Source organism: Polyodon spathula, chromosome 5, assembly GCF_017654505.1.
Source record: "Polyodon spathula isolate WHYD16114869_AA chromosome 5, ASM1765450v1, whole genome shotgun sequence".
Taxonomy (NCBI): Eukaryota; Metazoa; Chordata; class Actinopteri; order Acipenseriformes; family Polyodontidae; genus Polyodon; species Polyodon spathula.
The window spans coordinates 79,662,959-79,676,261 of record NC_054538.1 but is presented as its reverse complement, the minus strand read 5'-3'; the positions used below and the strand labels follow the sequence as shown (position 1 = coordinate 79,676,261).

The 13,303-nt window shown below is 43.2% G+C and overlaps 1 protein-coding gene across 2 annotated transcripts in view; it reads left to right on the top strand.

The window, feature by feature from the left end:
- The window catches only part of ubr2 (ubiquitin protein ligase E3 component n-recognin 2), a 38,893-nt gene extending 28,082 nt beyond the window's left edge, over window positions 1–10,811 (top strand). For both annotated transcript variants that reach the window (XM_041251448.1, XM_041251447.1), the window contains exons 32-47: window positions 822–983; window positions 2,519–2,613; window positions 2,854–2,932; window positions 3,301–3,449; window positions 3,615–3,670; window positions 4,124–4,220; window positions 4,415–4,482; window positions 4,851–4,986; window positions 5,111–5,201; window positions 5,436–5,566; window positions 5,912–6,020; window positions 6,212–6,268; window positions 7,233–7,310; window positions 7,572–7,742; window positions 9,711–9,812; window positions 9,996–10,811. In XM_041251448.1, coding sequence (XP_041107382.1) covers window positions 822–983; window positions 2,519–2,613; window positions 2,854–2,932; window positions 3,301–3,449; window positions 3,615–3,670; window positions 4,124–4,220; window positions 4,415–4,482; window positions 4,851–4,986; window positions 5,111–5,201; window positions 5,436–5,566; window positions 5,912–6,020; window positions 6,212–6,268; window positions 7,233–7,310; window positions 7,572–7,742; window positions 9,711–9,812; window positions 9,996–10,137 — 1,723 coding nt within the window. In that variant the 3' untranslated portion in view covers window positions 10,138–10,811. The remainder of the gene's footprint in view (window positions 1–821; window positions 984–2,518; window positions 2,614–2,853; window positions 2,933–3,300; window positions 3,450–3,614; window positions 3,671–4,123; window positions 4,221–4,414; window positions 4,483–4,850; window positions 4,987–5,110; window positions 5,202–5,435; window positions 5,567–5,911; window positions 6,021–6,211; window positions 6,269–7,232; window positions 7,311–7,571; window positions 7,743–9,710; window positions 9,813–9,995) is intronic.
- The last annotated feature ends 2,492 nt before the right edge of the window (window positions 10,812–13,303 follow it).

Below are 13,303 nucleotides of genomic sequence, written 5' to 3'. Positions count from 1 at the left end.
TCCAAGTGCAAGGAAGCTGTTTTGGCCCCATTGAGACTCAAACACAGCAGAGTACTCCATTTTCTGGACAACTGGTCTCTGCCTCTGCTGCAGAATCTGCAGAGACTGGCTGAAAAGCATTCACCTTTTGTTCAAATTTGCAAGTGAACAGAACGAAAGTCTGAGTCTCCAGCACAGGCAGAGGCTCACATGGAACTTGTCACCGGCCACCTGCATCAGTTGAGCCTTCCGGTGAATCATGTGAAGAGCCAGCTGACACCTTCCCAGACAGCCTCCTATCCAGGGGTGTGCTTGCACTCCGAGTACATGCTGGCCACTCTGTTGGATAGCTGTCAAAGAATAGCCACCTGCTTTGAGCTCTTTCAGCTTAACGGAGCACTAACGGTAGTGACGTACTAGAAACTTCTGGGCCTGATGGCTGCAGCTTCCCTAACCTTTAAGGTCGCTGCGTCCATGATTTGCAGCAGTCTTGAAGGAAAAATGATGCTGAGATCTGTGAGCGCAGTGCTTTTGATCCCTCTGGGGTGGAGGCATGACTGTGTCACAGGCTCAAAGAGCAGCTTTGGTGTACAATATTCAGGATTCAGGTCTTTAGGAGGTAAATACCAAATAATGATTACATTTCTATTTCGGGGAAGCAGGGTCCAGATAATAACCTAAAGTTATATTAGCACAGGGATCTCCCACAGTAGCTGAATGGGTGAATAATTCAGGTAACTTTTTAAAAATGTCAGGAAATGGACAGTGTAGATCCCACAGGTTCAAACCCCAGACAAGCAGCAGGAAGAGAGAAAGCTGTTCACTGGTCCCTGTCTCCACAGATACTTTGATGCTGTCCAGGCGAAGGAGCAGAGAAGACAGCAGCGTCTGCGCGTGCACACCAGCTACGAGGTGGAGAACGGGGAGTTCCTTTGCCCGCTATGCGAGTGTCTGAGCAACACTGTGATCCCCCTTCTGCCCCCACCACGGGCCTGCAGTCCCGGGTACATGCAGCTCCATCCTACTCATTTATATAGCAACTGTTACCAGGATGGGTACTTTCAGTGAAGTCCCGGGCAGCAAGTTACAGCAGAGGCATGCGAGGGTCAAGTTATTTGACTTCAAACTGATCCAGATTTGAAAGATTAACCCTTTGCAGTCCATTTATTCAGCGCTTGTCAGGCATGTCAGGTCCAATTTATTTTCACACACGCTATTTATTTTACATGCGCTGTTTAAATATTTTTTTTTTACCCCGGTTTAAAACTCATTGCATTGCAAAACGACATCAGTACTGCATCTCCAGCCAAGCCCCACCCCTTGTTCGCTGTATTTCACATACCTCTTTATAGACGTGCATACTGATAAATCCTCTCCTGAATAATCGTTTTGGCACCAAAGTCCTCAATAATGCGATTCAAGTCATTATTTTATCACTATAACATCTCAAAAAGCTCTGTAAATGTTTGTTATTCTTTGTGCACTGGATGCGGAAGCAGCTATCTGCTTTGTTTGTGTCCATCTTATCTCTGTGGTGCAGCTGCTAGCTCTATTGCTCACAAGCCCCTTTCTTTTTATTCGGCTTCATTCGGCCAATGGTTTTCTCAGCTTTTTCCAGAGAAAAAGCTACTAGAGACCTGTGCTTTACGTCTTTTTGATAATGTCGGACAGGAAAGGGAAAATTGTAATGTCGGACCTGGTCCGACATAGGACTGCAAAGGGTTAAAAGGTACTGACAAGCAACTCTGCACTTCAGATAAACTAGCATGTTTTGTGCTGTGCTGCTTGATTTTCAACTGTGTGCATAACATCAAAGGTGGAGTCAAAGCTCTTATACTAGTACATATACACAGTGCTGCTGACTTAACTACAGGCTGTGTCAGTCGCTCTTGGATGAAATCCGAGACAGTCGAGGGAGACTGCTGTGTTCAAGTGCATTTTGATGCATCCTCTAGTTAAAGCTATTATATTAGTAGTGCTTTGGTCTTTAGAGTAAAGAGTAGAAACGACGCGTACATGTTTATATAAAAAAAAAAAAAAAAAAAAAAAGTTGTAGTGACTTAATGTAATCGGTGGTTCAGTGGAAGTAAATAGTAGCTAATATAATGCAGAACTAGCAAACACTATTCCCTCGAGCAAAGCATCATTGCTTTTGATTGGAAACATGTTCAAAGGCGTGTTTCCAGAGGGGAATAATACAACTAGTTGTATGAAACTAGCAAGAATGGTTTAATCACAATTATGCAACCCTGCCTGCAACTAAACTGTTTCAAGCTAGTTTTATACTGTTCTAATTGTATTGTTTCTCTCAAAGACTTTCTTTAAAACAGCCCCAGTATGTATTGAGAATCTGCTCTCGTTTGTCGATTAGAATGATCAGTGTGAATGCTGGTCATGCACTGGGTTGAAACAGTAGGTGTGTACAGAGAATCTTCCTGCTAATGCACTCGACACTCCCTCCTCTTTCCCTTGTGTTTTACCACTTCAAGGCATCAAAGGTTGTTCACTTAACTATCTTCAATTATGTATTGTTTTGTAGCATCTCGGAGCAACAGAACCTAAACCAGTGGCTGAAGACAATATCCCAGCAGATAAATGTGCTGCACTATTTAAAGAAGAAACAGAACTCCTCCAGTGAGTGTGTGTCTGTTTCTAAAGTTTCTTTCGATGTAATGTCTGCAGGTGTACGAGACGTTTTTCTGTAACGGGTAAGTAGAGCTGGGATGCCCCTGGGAACGTGCTGTGGCTGCATACAGGCCCATTGAGACTCCAATGCACAATACTGTCCTGGTCTCTCTCTATAGCAAGCAGTAGAGACACCCCTCTACATGACAGAGCTATGCCTGTGCTTCATTGTGCTTCCTCTTCAAACAGGCAGCCCTGATGCAGAAGCAGCAGACCAAATGGATGAGACTCTGCTAGCAGAGGGATTCCAGCCAGACCTGCAGCCCAAGTAAGAGGAGTAGCTGTGAGCTTGTGCTGAATACACACACCTGCAACTTGAAATAATAATAACACTTGGTATTGCTAAAACAGTGTAGCCTGTATTTGGACTTTCCAACAAAGGTGGAGAACTTTTTAGTTTTCATGTTAATCATCCCCTGCACTGTGACCTGAGAGCTGTGATATTGAAGTCATGTGCTCCTAATCCCGAGTCAATTTTTAACTATTGAATATGAAAGGGACACAAAGCTGAATGCAGTGACGCTGCATCTGTACCTGTCTGGATGCAGCAGTTTCTATATGTTTTCAGCATTCTTCCTGCAAGCTGTATGAGGCAAGAGGAACACATTTTAAAAGCGATCTTTAAATGTTTTTCAGGAATCCTTACTCCAGCAGCATTAAGGAGATGCTGACGACCTTTGGGACAGCGACCTACAAAGTGGGCTTAAAGGTTCACCCCAACGAACAGGACCCCCGTGTGCCCATCATGTGCTGGGGCAGCTGTGCCTACACCATCCAGTCCATTGGTAAGCCACCTTAGTGAAAGGGCAGCCCTGCCCCTCTAACCCTCTGCTGGGAGTTAGTGGGATCAGGGTATTTAAAGGATAACCCCAGGGTGCTCCTCAGTGCAGTGCACAGCCGCTGACCATTGTAACTAAAATAAATGTCTTTTTTTTTTTTTTTCCTTCCAGAGAGACAGTTGATAGATGAGGAGAAACCATTGTTTGGCAGTTTACCTTGCAGACAGGTAAGAGTGGGTTATTATTACTGAATCACTGAATCACGTCTCCTCCCAGTGTAGGGTGGGTTATTGTTATTGAATTACATCTCCTCCCAGTGTAGGGCAGAACATGTGTGCAAATTCTAAATCGGCTGTTCACTGATATTGAGTTCTGTGTGTCAGCTGATTTCCTGCAGTTCAGTTCTAAAAAAAAAAAAAAAAATTAGATTCCAGAAAGCAGCTCCAAACCATTTTTTATTTTTATTTTTTTCCTTTTCCTGACTCTTGGCAACAACTGTTAAATGAATCCATTGTACCGCAGTCAGGAGTTCATTCATTTCTGGGATTGCTGGCCTGCCTTCCAATAGTTCCATGTCTGCTGTGGTCATGTTTGCACAGTATCATGTTGTGAGCAGAGTGCAAACCTTTCCCTTGATGGTGCTGTGCCTCCCTGCTCCTCAGCTGTGTGCTTTCCTGCAGGATGACTGTCTGAACTCCCTGACGAGATTCGGGGCAGCGTGCTGGACAGTGTCCCCTCTCCAGGCGGTGCAGAGCCACTTCATCAGATTGCTGGCCGGTAAGACTGGTCTTTCATTGTTACAGAAATTTCTTCATTTCTCTGCGTTGTGGGAAGCTGATATTGTGTACGAGGTTGTGGTTATTATATTGAATAAGGTAATGTTACAGGTTCATATTGTTGGCTTGTATGTGTTAATGAGTGTGGATTTGTTTATGCATGAAGACCTGTCATGTGTTTCTGTGTTTAATTAGCTCTAGTACCGGATGAACAAGTGGAAAATTCTCCCTGTATTCTTGATGTTGACATGTTCCACTTACTGGTAAGTGTGCTGCTGGAGCTTAAGGATTGTTTGACATAAAACTGTTGGATACTCAATAAACAAAACAGTTTAAATAAACTAGTTTATTACAGGTTAATTTGAATTGTTATAACCGTAAAGAATGGTAAATGGCTATTCATGAGTCCATAAAGAAATATTAATTTGTTTCTTATTTCTGTAGTCTAAAATGTATTTCTTAAAATGCAAATGTTTTAAGTGCACTAAACCATGAGACCCCTTCACTCCCTCCTTATGCATGCACTGTATTCTAATAGATCAGAGTGCAGCCTGTCCCCAGATCCCCAGTAACTCTGCCTGCCTCTGCAGGGGAGGCTGGTTCTCTGTCCAGTAACTGCCTGTTTCTGCAGGTGAGTCTGGTTCTGTCCTACTCCACTCTACACTGCCAGGACGTGTCGGGGCTCAGTCTGGCTGCAGGGGAGCTGCATCTTTTCCACCTGGTGACCATGGCTCACATCGTGCAGATCCTGCTCACCTCTGTGCCAGGTACCTCCTGCAGTTGCATGTTTGTAATGTCTCCCAGTAGATCACAATGTAGATTTTTGTGTGTGTTGTGAAGCTGGTCCTGTCTGTCCTTGTGTACCTCATAGCTGTGTTTTGTTTTATTAAGGGGGAACCCCGATGGACCAGGAGAGTGGTCCAGCAGAGGAGGAGGAAGCTGTCTTGTCTCTCTACACTGTACTGCAGCAGTACCAGGGAAGGTAGGGGGAGAATACTGTCTGTTCAGCTGTGTGTTGGATCTGAAAGTTTCTGCAAAACAACAATTACTCTAATGGACTGACTGGTGGATGTCTATAAACTCAGCTGTTTCTGCTGCACCCCTGTCCTGTTCCCAGAAGCCCCGGTGCTGCTGTGTGTTAGTTAACCCATCCAGCTCTGCAGGTGGTGACAGTGAGTCTGTGTTGGTTCTACTGTAACCCTCCTTATTGTTGCAGTGCCTGCAGGGAGGCTTGTTCAGGCTGGCACCTGTGGCGCTGTTTGAAGGCTGGCATACTGCCCTACCTCCGTTGTGCTGCTCTCTTCTTCCACCATCTCAACGGGGTGCGCCCGCCTGCCGGGCTCCAGGGTAAACTCAACACCCCCCCTCCCCTTATCCTCCGAGAATTGTTTACGAGTCTGCCTTCTATATGTGAACATCTGCTGCATCTCGTCACATTGGGCACTTTTCAAACGTCCTGTTAGACAATGTTCCACATTGTGGTTTGCGTGGCCACAGAGCAAAGAGGTTTATACCTCCTTCTCCCACTGTCACCTCTCCTTGAACCTCAATGTGGAGCTGACTCTACCCAGGGATGGTCTTGGTTTTGTTCTTGTCAATCTTGTATTATGTGCTGTAACTCTGACGACCATAGTTGCTGATTTGATCAACAGTGAATGTCTAATAATTCCGATGCATTTGTTGTATGAACAGTGAGTGGAGCAAGCCAGTTTGAGCAGCTGTGCGGGTATCTCTGCCTGCCGACCTGCCTGATGCAGCTGTTCCAGAGCAACAGGGAGCTCGTCGACCCGCTGCTGCAAAGGTGTGCGAAGAGATTGCTTTTGTTGCTGGAGGAGAACTTCTTCTCATACACTTCAATCAATCACATTGTGAAATGCAAGAGTTATTTGAGTAAAGTAACGGTAATGAAGAGCATTCTTAGTAAATGAGCTGAGGTGTCTGAATGTACATTAAGTAACACACATTCAGAACTGTGCATTCTTTCTCCTGAAGGTGGTGTGGTCATCCTGAAATGCAGAACTATATGAAAGATAACCATATGCTTCAAAGGTATACATTTTTCTTTCTAAGAAATCAGTTTGAAAAAATGCATAATGTGTTTTCTTCATCTACACAAGACAGATTCACTTTTCTGCTTTGGCGACAGTGCTGTACAGATGTACAATATAGGAGAAGCAGAGATGGATGCAGTTCTATTTGTGATCTTTAGAAAGCAGAGGGTAGAGAACTTTTTCTTGTGTCCTTTGAGAATTTCAACCACTGGGAGGTAGCTAGAATAGATGCATGTTCTTTGTTTCTGGTAAAATGTCTTGACTCAATAAATGACACGGTAGATAAATGCAGCTGGGCTGTTTTAAAGACATGCACTCCTCGCTGCTCACATGCATCTGTAAAATGCAGGGGAAGCTATAAAAAAGGCCAACAAGATAGTTGGATATAGAATGAAGTATGTTGAATTTAAATCAAGGGAAGTAATGTTAAAACTTTACAATGCATTAGTAAGACCTCATCTAGAATATTGTGTTCAGTTCTGGTCACCTTGCTACAAAAAGGATATTGCTGCTTTAGAAAGAGTGCAAAGAAGAGCGACCAGAATAATTCTGGGTTAAAAGGCATGTCATATGCAGACAAGCTACAAGAATTGAATCTGTTCAGTCTAAAACAAAGGAGATGACGTGGCAATCTGATTCCAGCATTCCAAATTCTAAAAAGTATTGACAATGTCTTCACAAGGGACTCTTTCAACCTGAAAAAAGAAACAAGGACCAGGGGTCACAAATGGAGATTAGATAAAGGGGCATTCAGAACAAAAAATAGGAGACACCTTTTTTTACACAGAGAATTGTGAGGGTCTGGAACCAACTCCCCAGTAATGTTGTTGAAGTCGACATCCTGGGATCCTTCAGGAAGCTGCTTGAGATACTGAGATCGATAAGCTACTAACAACCAAACGAACAAGATGGGCTGAATGGCCTCCTCTCGTTTTGTTTTCTTATGTTCTCTCTCGCTCCAGCTTCCCCCGAGAGTCCAATAGACTGATAGATCTTCCAGATGACTACAGCTGCCTCATCAATCAGGCATCCAGCTTCATGTGAGTTGGATTAAACACTTTGGTGACGTGACACTCAAGATTCAGGGTTTGGATGAAATAGTAAAACAGCCCTTCATTACAGTGCTGTAGATTTTTGACAGTGTCCCCTTCAAAAAAAAAAAAAAAAAAAAAAAAAGTTCTGCTATATATGTAGGTCAGATTTCTTTGATCTACATATACCGTGTGTATGCATTACATCAGATACAAACACAGAGTGTGTTTTTATTATCTATGGCTGGGTTTAAAATGTTTGTGTTGCAGGTGCCCCAAGTCAGGCGGTGATAAGAGCCGGGCCCCGACCCTGTGTCTGGTGTGCGGGACCATGCTGTGTTCTCAGAGCTACTGCTGCCAGACTGAGCTGGAGGGGGAGGACGTGGGGGCCTGCACTGCACACACCTTCACCTGCGGGGCTGGAGTGGGCATCTTCCTCAGGTACCAGACACTGAGCGCAGCACCGTGCCTGCGCCGCACACTGAGCGCAGCACCAGGCAATCGGAGGAAAGTCATGGTGGTAGAGTAATAGACTGGGTTTGTGGCAGGAGAATGTAGAATAAATGGTGTCCATTTTATTCTGAAAGAAAGGAGAAATCATGGCAGGTAAGAGAGGAGAGTGAATAGGTGGTGGATTTATCAATGGCTGGATGCAGGATTTGATAAAAGGTTTTGAAGAGAATATTTGGTTTTTATTTGGCAGCAGCGAGTGCACGCCTGTAGCTACTGATGCGATCGGCACAAATCTCTCTGAACTTTAGTCCAGACAGCCTCCATTTGCACTCCAGACTTGCGACAGGCAGACTTAAGCAGTCAAAGTTTGAGGGTATACCATGGACAGTTGCAATGTTTCTTCACTGTTCTGGTTGTAAGCGGGACAACTGTGTAAGGGTAGCATTGTAGAGGGACACCGCATCATTGACCGAAGACAGGAGAGTATCAGTCTGAGGGTAAGAGACACATTCCAAGAGGTTTTTAGTACTGAAGGAAATAACAGCATCAGTAGTAGCTGAGGGTGCTGGAAGATTAGTATTGGGAGTGATTTAAGAAATGGTCAGAGAGAGATCCGTGACTGAGATTGGAGATCAAGACCCCTGGTGATGATCAGGTCCAGGGGGTGTCCTCGGGTGTGAGTGGAATGGAGTCCAAGACAGTCCAGGAGTATGACAAAGTCACTAGAGGGGAAGAAGGCAAATCAACGTGGATGTTGAAATCACCTAGGAGTAGAATTTTGTCAGTTGAAGTGCAGATTATGGAGAGGAATTGTGAGAACTCGGCAATAAAAGCAGTTATTCTTTGGTGGATGATAGATAACGGCAAGGGTGAGGAACATGGGAGAGGGGAGCTTGATAGCAAGATGCTCAAATGAAGAAAAGGCTGACATAGAGAGAGTTGAAGCAGCAAGCAGAGTTAACAATAACAACAGTGCCCCCACCTCTACCAGTGAGGAGTTGTTTGTCAGTAAGCGAATTTGAAAGCCATTTGGGGTAGATAGATGTAGTGAGTGCTTATTTGCAGTGTGCCAGTTTTCTGCTAGACAGAGAAGATCAAGATTAGAATCAGTTATAAGTTTGAGTAGCAGATGTTTGTTAGTCAGAGAATGGCAATTTGGAAAGGAGAATTTACAGTTTGTAGCAGGCAGTAAAGGGGGAGAGGTAGTTTAGTAATGGTATCTGAAGTACTTACCAGTGTTCATTCTATGAGGGGAGAAAGAGTGAGCACACTTTGTCCAGGGGATCCAGACGTTAGGTGTCAAAGTGGGAATGAGACCTCTAGTAGCCATAGGAGATATTTGGAAAAGGTCCTCGTTATGACTGCCACAGCTCAGACTGCCCTTGGTTGTGTGGCCCTTAGACAGCTGGCGCTTAGAACAGCTGGAGTTCCAAGACACTGATTGTCAATTTATACTGTCCTGTAGGCCTGGAGCTGTATACTTAACACAAAACTTTCATCAACCTCACAATTCAACACACCCCAACACAGTTTGGTTAACTTAATTAGAATTAAGTGCAGGCTGGTTACCTTTAGCAGACAACGATTTTAACCATCAAATTGACTAAAATCACTTACCTACATTACTCATTGAGCACAGCATTGTACCCGTAACACTGAGCGCAGCACTGTGCCCGCGAGACACCGAGCCTACATCACGCACTGCGTACTATAATATAGCTCTAGCACTGATCACAATATCACACCTGCATCAGACACTGCTAACAGCATTGTACCTGTACCAATGCACTAAGCATGATGGCATTATAGTTATGGTTGGATTAGGCTAATGTAAAGGACAAGGTAATTAAATTAGCATGTGCAAGTTTTACATTTCAGTATTGTGATAGTTTCTTTATCCTGATTTTCCTATTGTGGCGTCCCTGCTGACAGTGCTTTTCTGTGTTTGTGTTGCAGGGTGCGTGAGAGTCAGGTGCTGTTCCTCGCTGGGAAGACGAAAGGCTGCTTCTACGCACCCCCTTACTTGGACGACTATGGAGAGACTGATCAGGGGCTCAGGTGAGATTCTCAACTGCTGGCTTGGAGTTCAAAACCATTCTCAGTTTACATTATAAAGAAATCCTTGTGTTGACAAAGGGAACTCTTCATAAGTAAAGTCAGTTCCATACTAAAAACTAAGGTTTTCTCCAACTAAATTCAAAGGCTTTGTTTATGATTTATTATTCCTTGTGTGTCCCCCAGGCGTGGAAACCCCCTACATCTCTGCCATGAGCGATACCGCAAGATCCAGAAGCTGTGGCGCCAGCACAGCATCACCGAGGAGATCGGCCATGCACAGGAGGCCAACCAGTCCCTCGTGGGCATCGACTGGCAGCACTTGTGATACGAACCAGACCGCGCTGAGCACACAGACTGCAGCCCTAAAAACCAACACATCGAACTGCTTTTCAAAGGAACTGAAGAGTGCCTGGCACAGCCACTGTATCCTGGGCAAACGTCTCCTCTCTTCTCTCCTTCCCCTGCCAACATCAGTCGGAGAGTTGTTGAATGCATGTAGAATTTGTTTTTTATTAAGGTAGTATTTGCATAGGACTTCCTCCCCAGAATTGAATTCAACATTAACAAAATGAATTATTTTTATCCACACATCAGGGTTTTTTTGTATGCATCTACAGCACAGATAAACTGCTTCAGAAAATAATTCCCATAACAGCTGTTTAATAATTATTTATTGTATCGCCTGAGAGAATTTGATTGGCATACTGTTCCTTAAAATGTAACATTTGTATTAAATATCGTTACAAGGTTTAATGAAGTATACAGGCGACACTGCATGTGTTCTAAGCTCCTATACTTTGCCTAGCTTGGTAAACAAGCCTACAGATGTTATATTTTTCTTAGCGGTGGTTGGGTTTTAAAGTCAGCACTAATAGTGGTTGTGATCAAGCACATCACTTCAGCTGAGCCAAAACACAATGTAATGTTCCCATTTGCAGATGTTTAAATAGAACAGTATCGTAAAATAATAAATAAAAACATTTCCTCTCTGAAAAACAATTAAACTTCAGGTGGTTGTTTTTATGTTTTAACAGAGGTGCTGTTGCCCATTTAAAAAAAACAAAACAAAAAAAAAAAACAATAATAATTGATAGAATAATCTTAAATTAAACCTATGTGCTTTGAAACAATAGGCCTTTTCAGTTAAGAAAGTATGAAAAAAATGCTGTAAAGTGATCGTTCATGTCTAAAGGCGAGTATTTATGCCCTTTCTCTTCTCATGGCACACACACGAGCACAGTGAAGGGGCAACACTGACAGAGGCGGCTCACTATCAATCTGACCTCTCCTTGTCACAGCAGTCTGAGAGTGTGTGTTTATTTTTAGATGACAGGTTATTCTGTGATTGTCATCTAGACTCAATCCTAGTTTTTATTATTTTGGTTTTTTTTGTGAAGAAGGCTGAAATAGTTTTCACATAAACAATGTTGTGCATTTCAACATGAGCAAAATTCCAGGAAGTGTACCCTGCAACTAAATCTATGATGATGCAGACACAGAGAGAAACCATTTACACAGATGTGCCTCTGGATGCCGTTCCATCTCTAGCCTGCAAGCAGGACTGCTGAGGAGTTTTTTTCTAGAGTTTCTTTTCCCTAGTTTTGATTGATTGATTTAATATTCATCAGAAATGGCTGGGTGTTTCAGTCCACGCTTAGAATCTCAGACGAGTGGAACAGCCAGGCGCAATTGAGTGCCAGCTTCATGTGATGGAACTGACCTCTTGCCTGGAAGTGACTGTCAGTAACTAGCAGCATGTGCCTGTAAGTCAGCAGCAATCTCCAGCCTGGGTGCCTCAGTTGCAGCAGACACATTCATGATTCATTCTGCCTTGGATAAAGGTGTCTGCTAAATAAACTAATTGTTGCAGAGTGTTGGAGTCTGGGCCTTGCAGGTTGAAGATAGTTGCTTTTAAATGATTGGGGAGGAGCTGCAACAAAAAACAAACGCTAGTGCCGTCCGTCCGAATCCAAGGAAACACGAGTGCCATCCCTTCTAATCCAAGCAAACGTTAGTGCCATCCCTTCTAATCCAAGCAAACGTTGGTGCCATCCCTTCTAATCCAAGCAAACGCTGGTGCCATCCCTTCGAATCCAAGCAAACGCTGGTGCCATCCCTTCGAATCCAAGCAAACGCTGGTGCCATCCCTTCGAATCCAAGCAAACATTAGTGCCATCCCTCTGAATCCAAGCAAAATTTAGTGCCATCCCTCCGAATCCAAGCAAACGCTAGTGCCATCCCTCTGAATCCAAGCAAACGCTAGTGCCATCCCTTCGAATCCAAGCAAATGTTGTGCGTCCACATTGTGCGTGCGTGTGGCTATCTGAATGTATTTAAGCATTAAGACTTGTTTTTAACTAGGTATTTATGAGAATTTCTCATTGTATTGGTCATCTCCAGCATACATTGTAAACATTTATTTTTTGGGGTTTATTTTGTGAATTGATGAAATCATTCTTTAAATTGTAAAGAGCTGTATTACTCCAATCTGAACATCTTTGGCAGGTTTTATTTCTATGATTGTGTATGTACGAACCTCCGCCAGGAGCTCACGGTCTTCATTACATTGAAGCAGAACAGGAATCTTGTTTTGTCTTTTCTGGCTTTATTCTACACTTTCTTGCTTTTGTTTTTGAATTCATTCGTGCATTGTTGTTGACTTTATTACTAAGGAAAGGTCCATTTTGTAGCTGCAAGCAAGGCTGGATTAACCCATCACTGGGCCTTAGGCAAGCACACGCCAGTGGTTCCCCTACCCCTGAACAAACAGCCGCACACACATCTACATATACACACACCTCTATATACATTACAGCCTTTATAACTAGCCCTTCACACTTTTAGAACAGGTAGAACTGTCGGTCTGAAGTTATTATGGACGACTGAGTGAATCTGACAGAAAGTTAAACTGAAAAAACTGAAGCCTGCATTAAATCCTGTAGCACAGCTCAACGATTTTTCCTGCTTTACTGGATAAAAAGGCAACAGTTTAAACAAACCAGGAACATCACCTGATGTTGAAAAAGGGGATGTATAGAAGGGGATGCAAACTGTAATGGTAGCTCCACAAAAATAAATAGTAAAAAACAAACATGCCTATACATTGTTGTGTAATCAAATACTTTAGTTTACTGCACGCAAAATCACAATAATGTCTCCTTGTTTTTTTGTTAATCGTGTGGGTTTTGACTCATTTCATTAAAGAAAATGCCTTTTTCTCCAGAGCAGAGAAATCGTCAGTGTTTTGGCATGCAAGTAAATTCAGGTGTTACATATGATAGATGTCTGTGTATGCTATAAAGTTCTGCCCTTGAACTGTAGCCCCCTGCTATCTACACTGAACTGGACCCATGTTGTCGTGTACTGACGTTTTACTTTTATGAAAATAAGATGACTTTCACTATTATCACTGTTGGTAAGGACCACTAGTTTAGAGTTGGTCTGATGAAGTGTAATTACTAGCATAAAGATTTAAAGAATAAGCAATATTT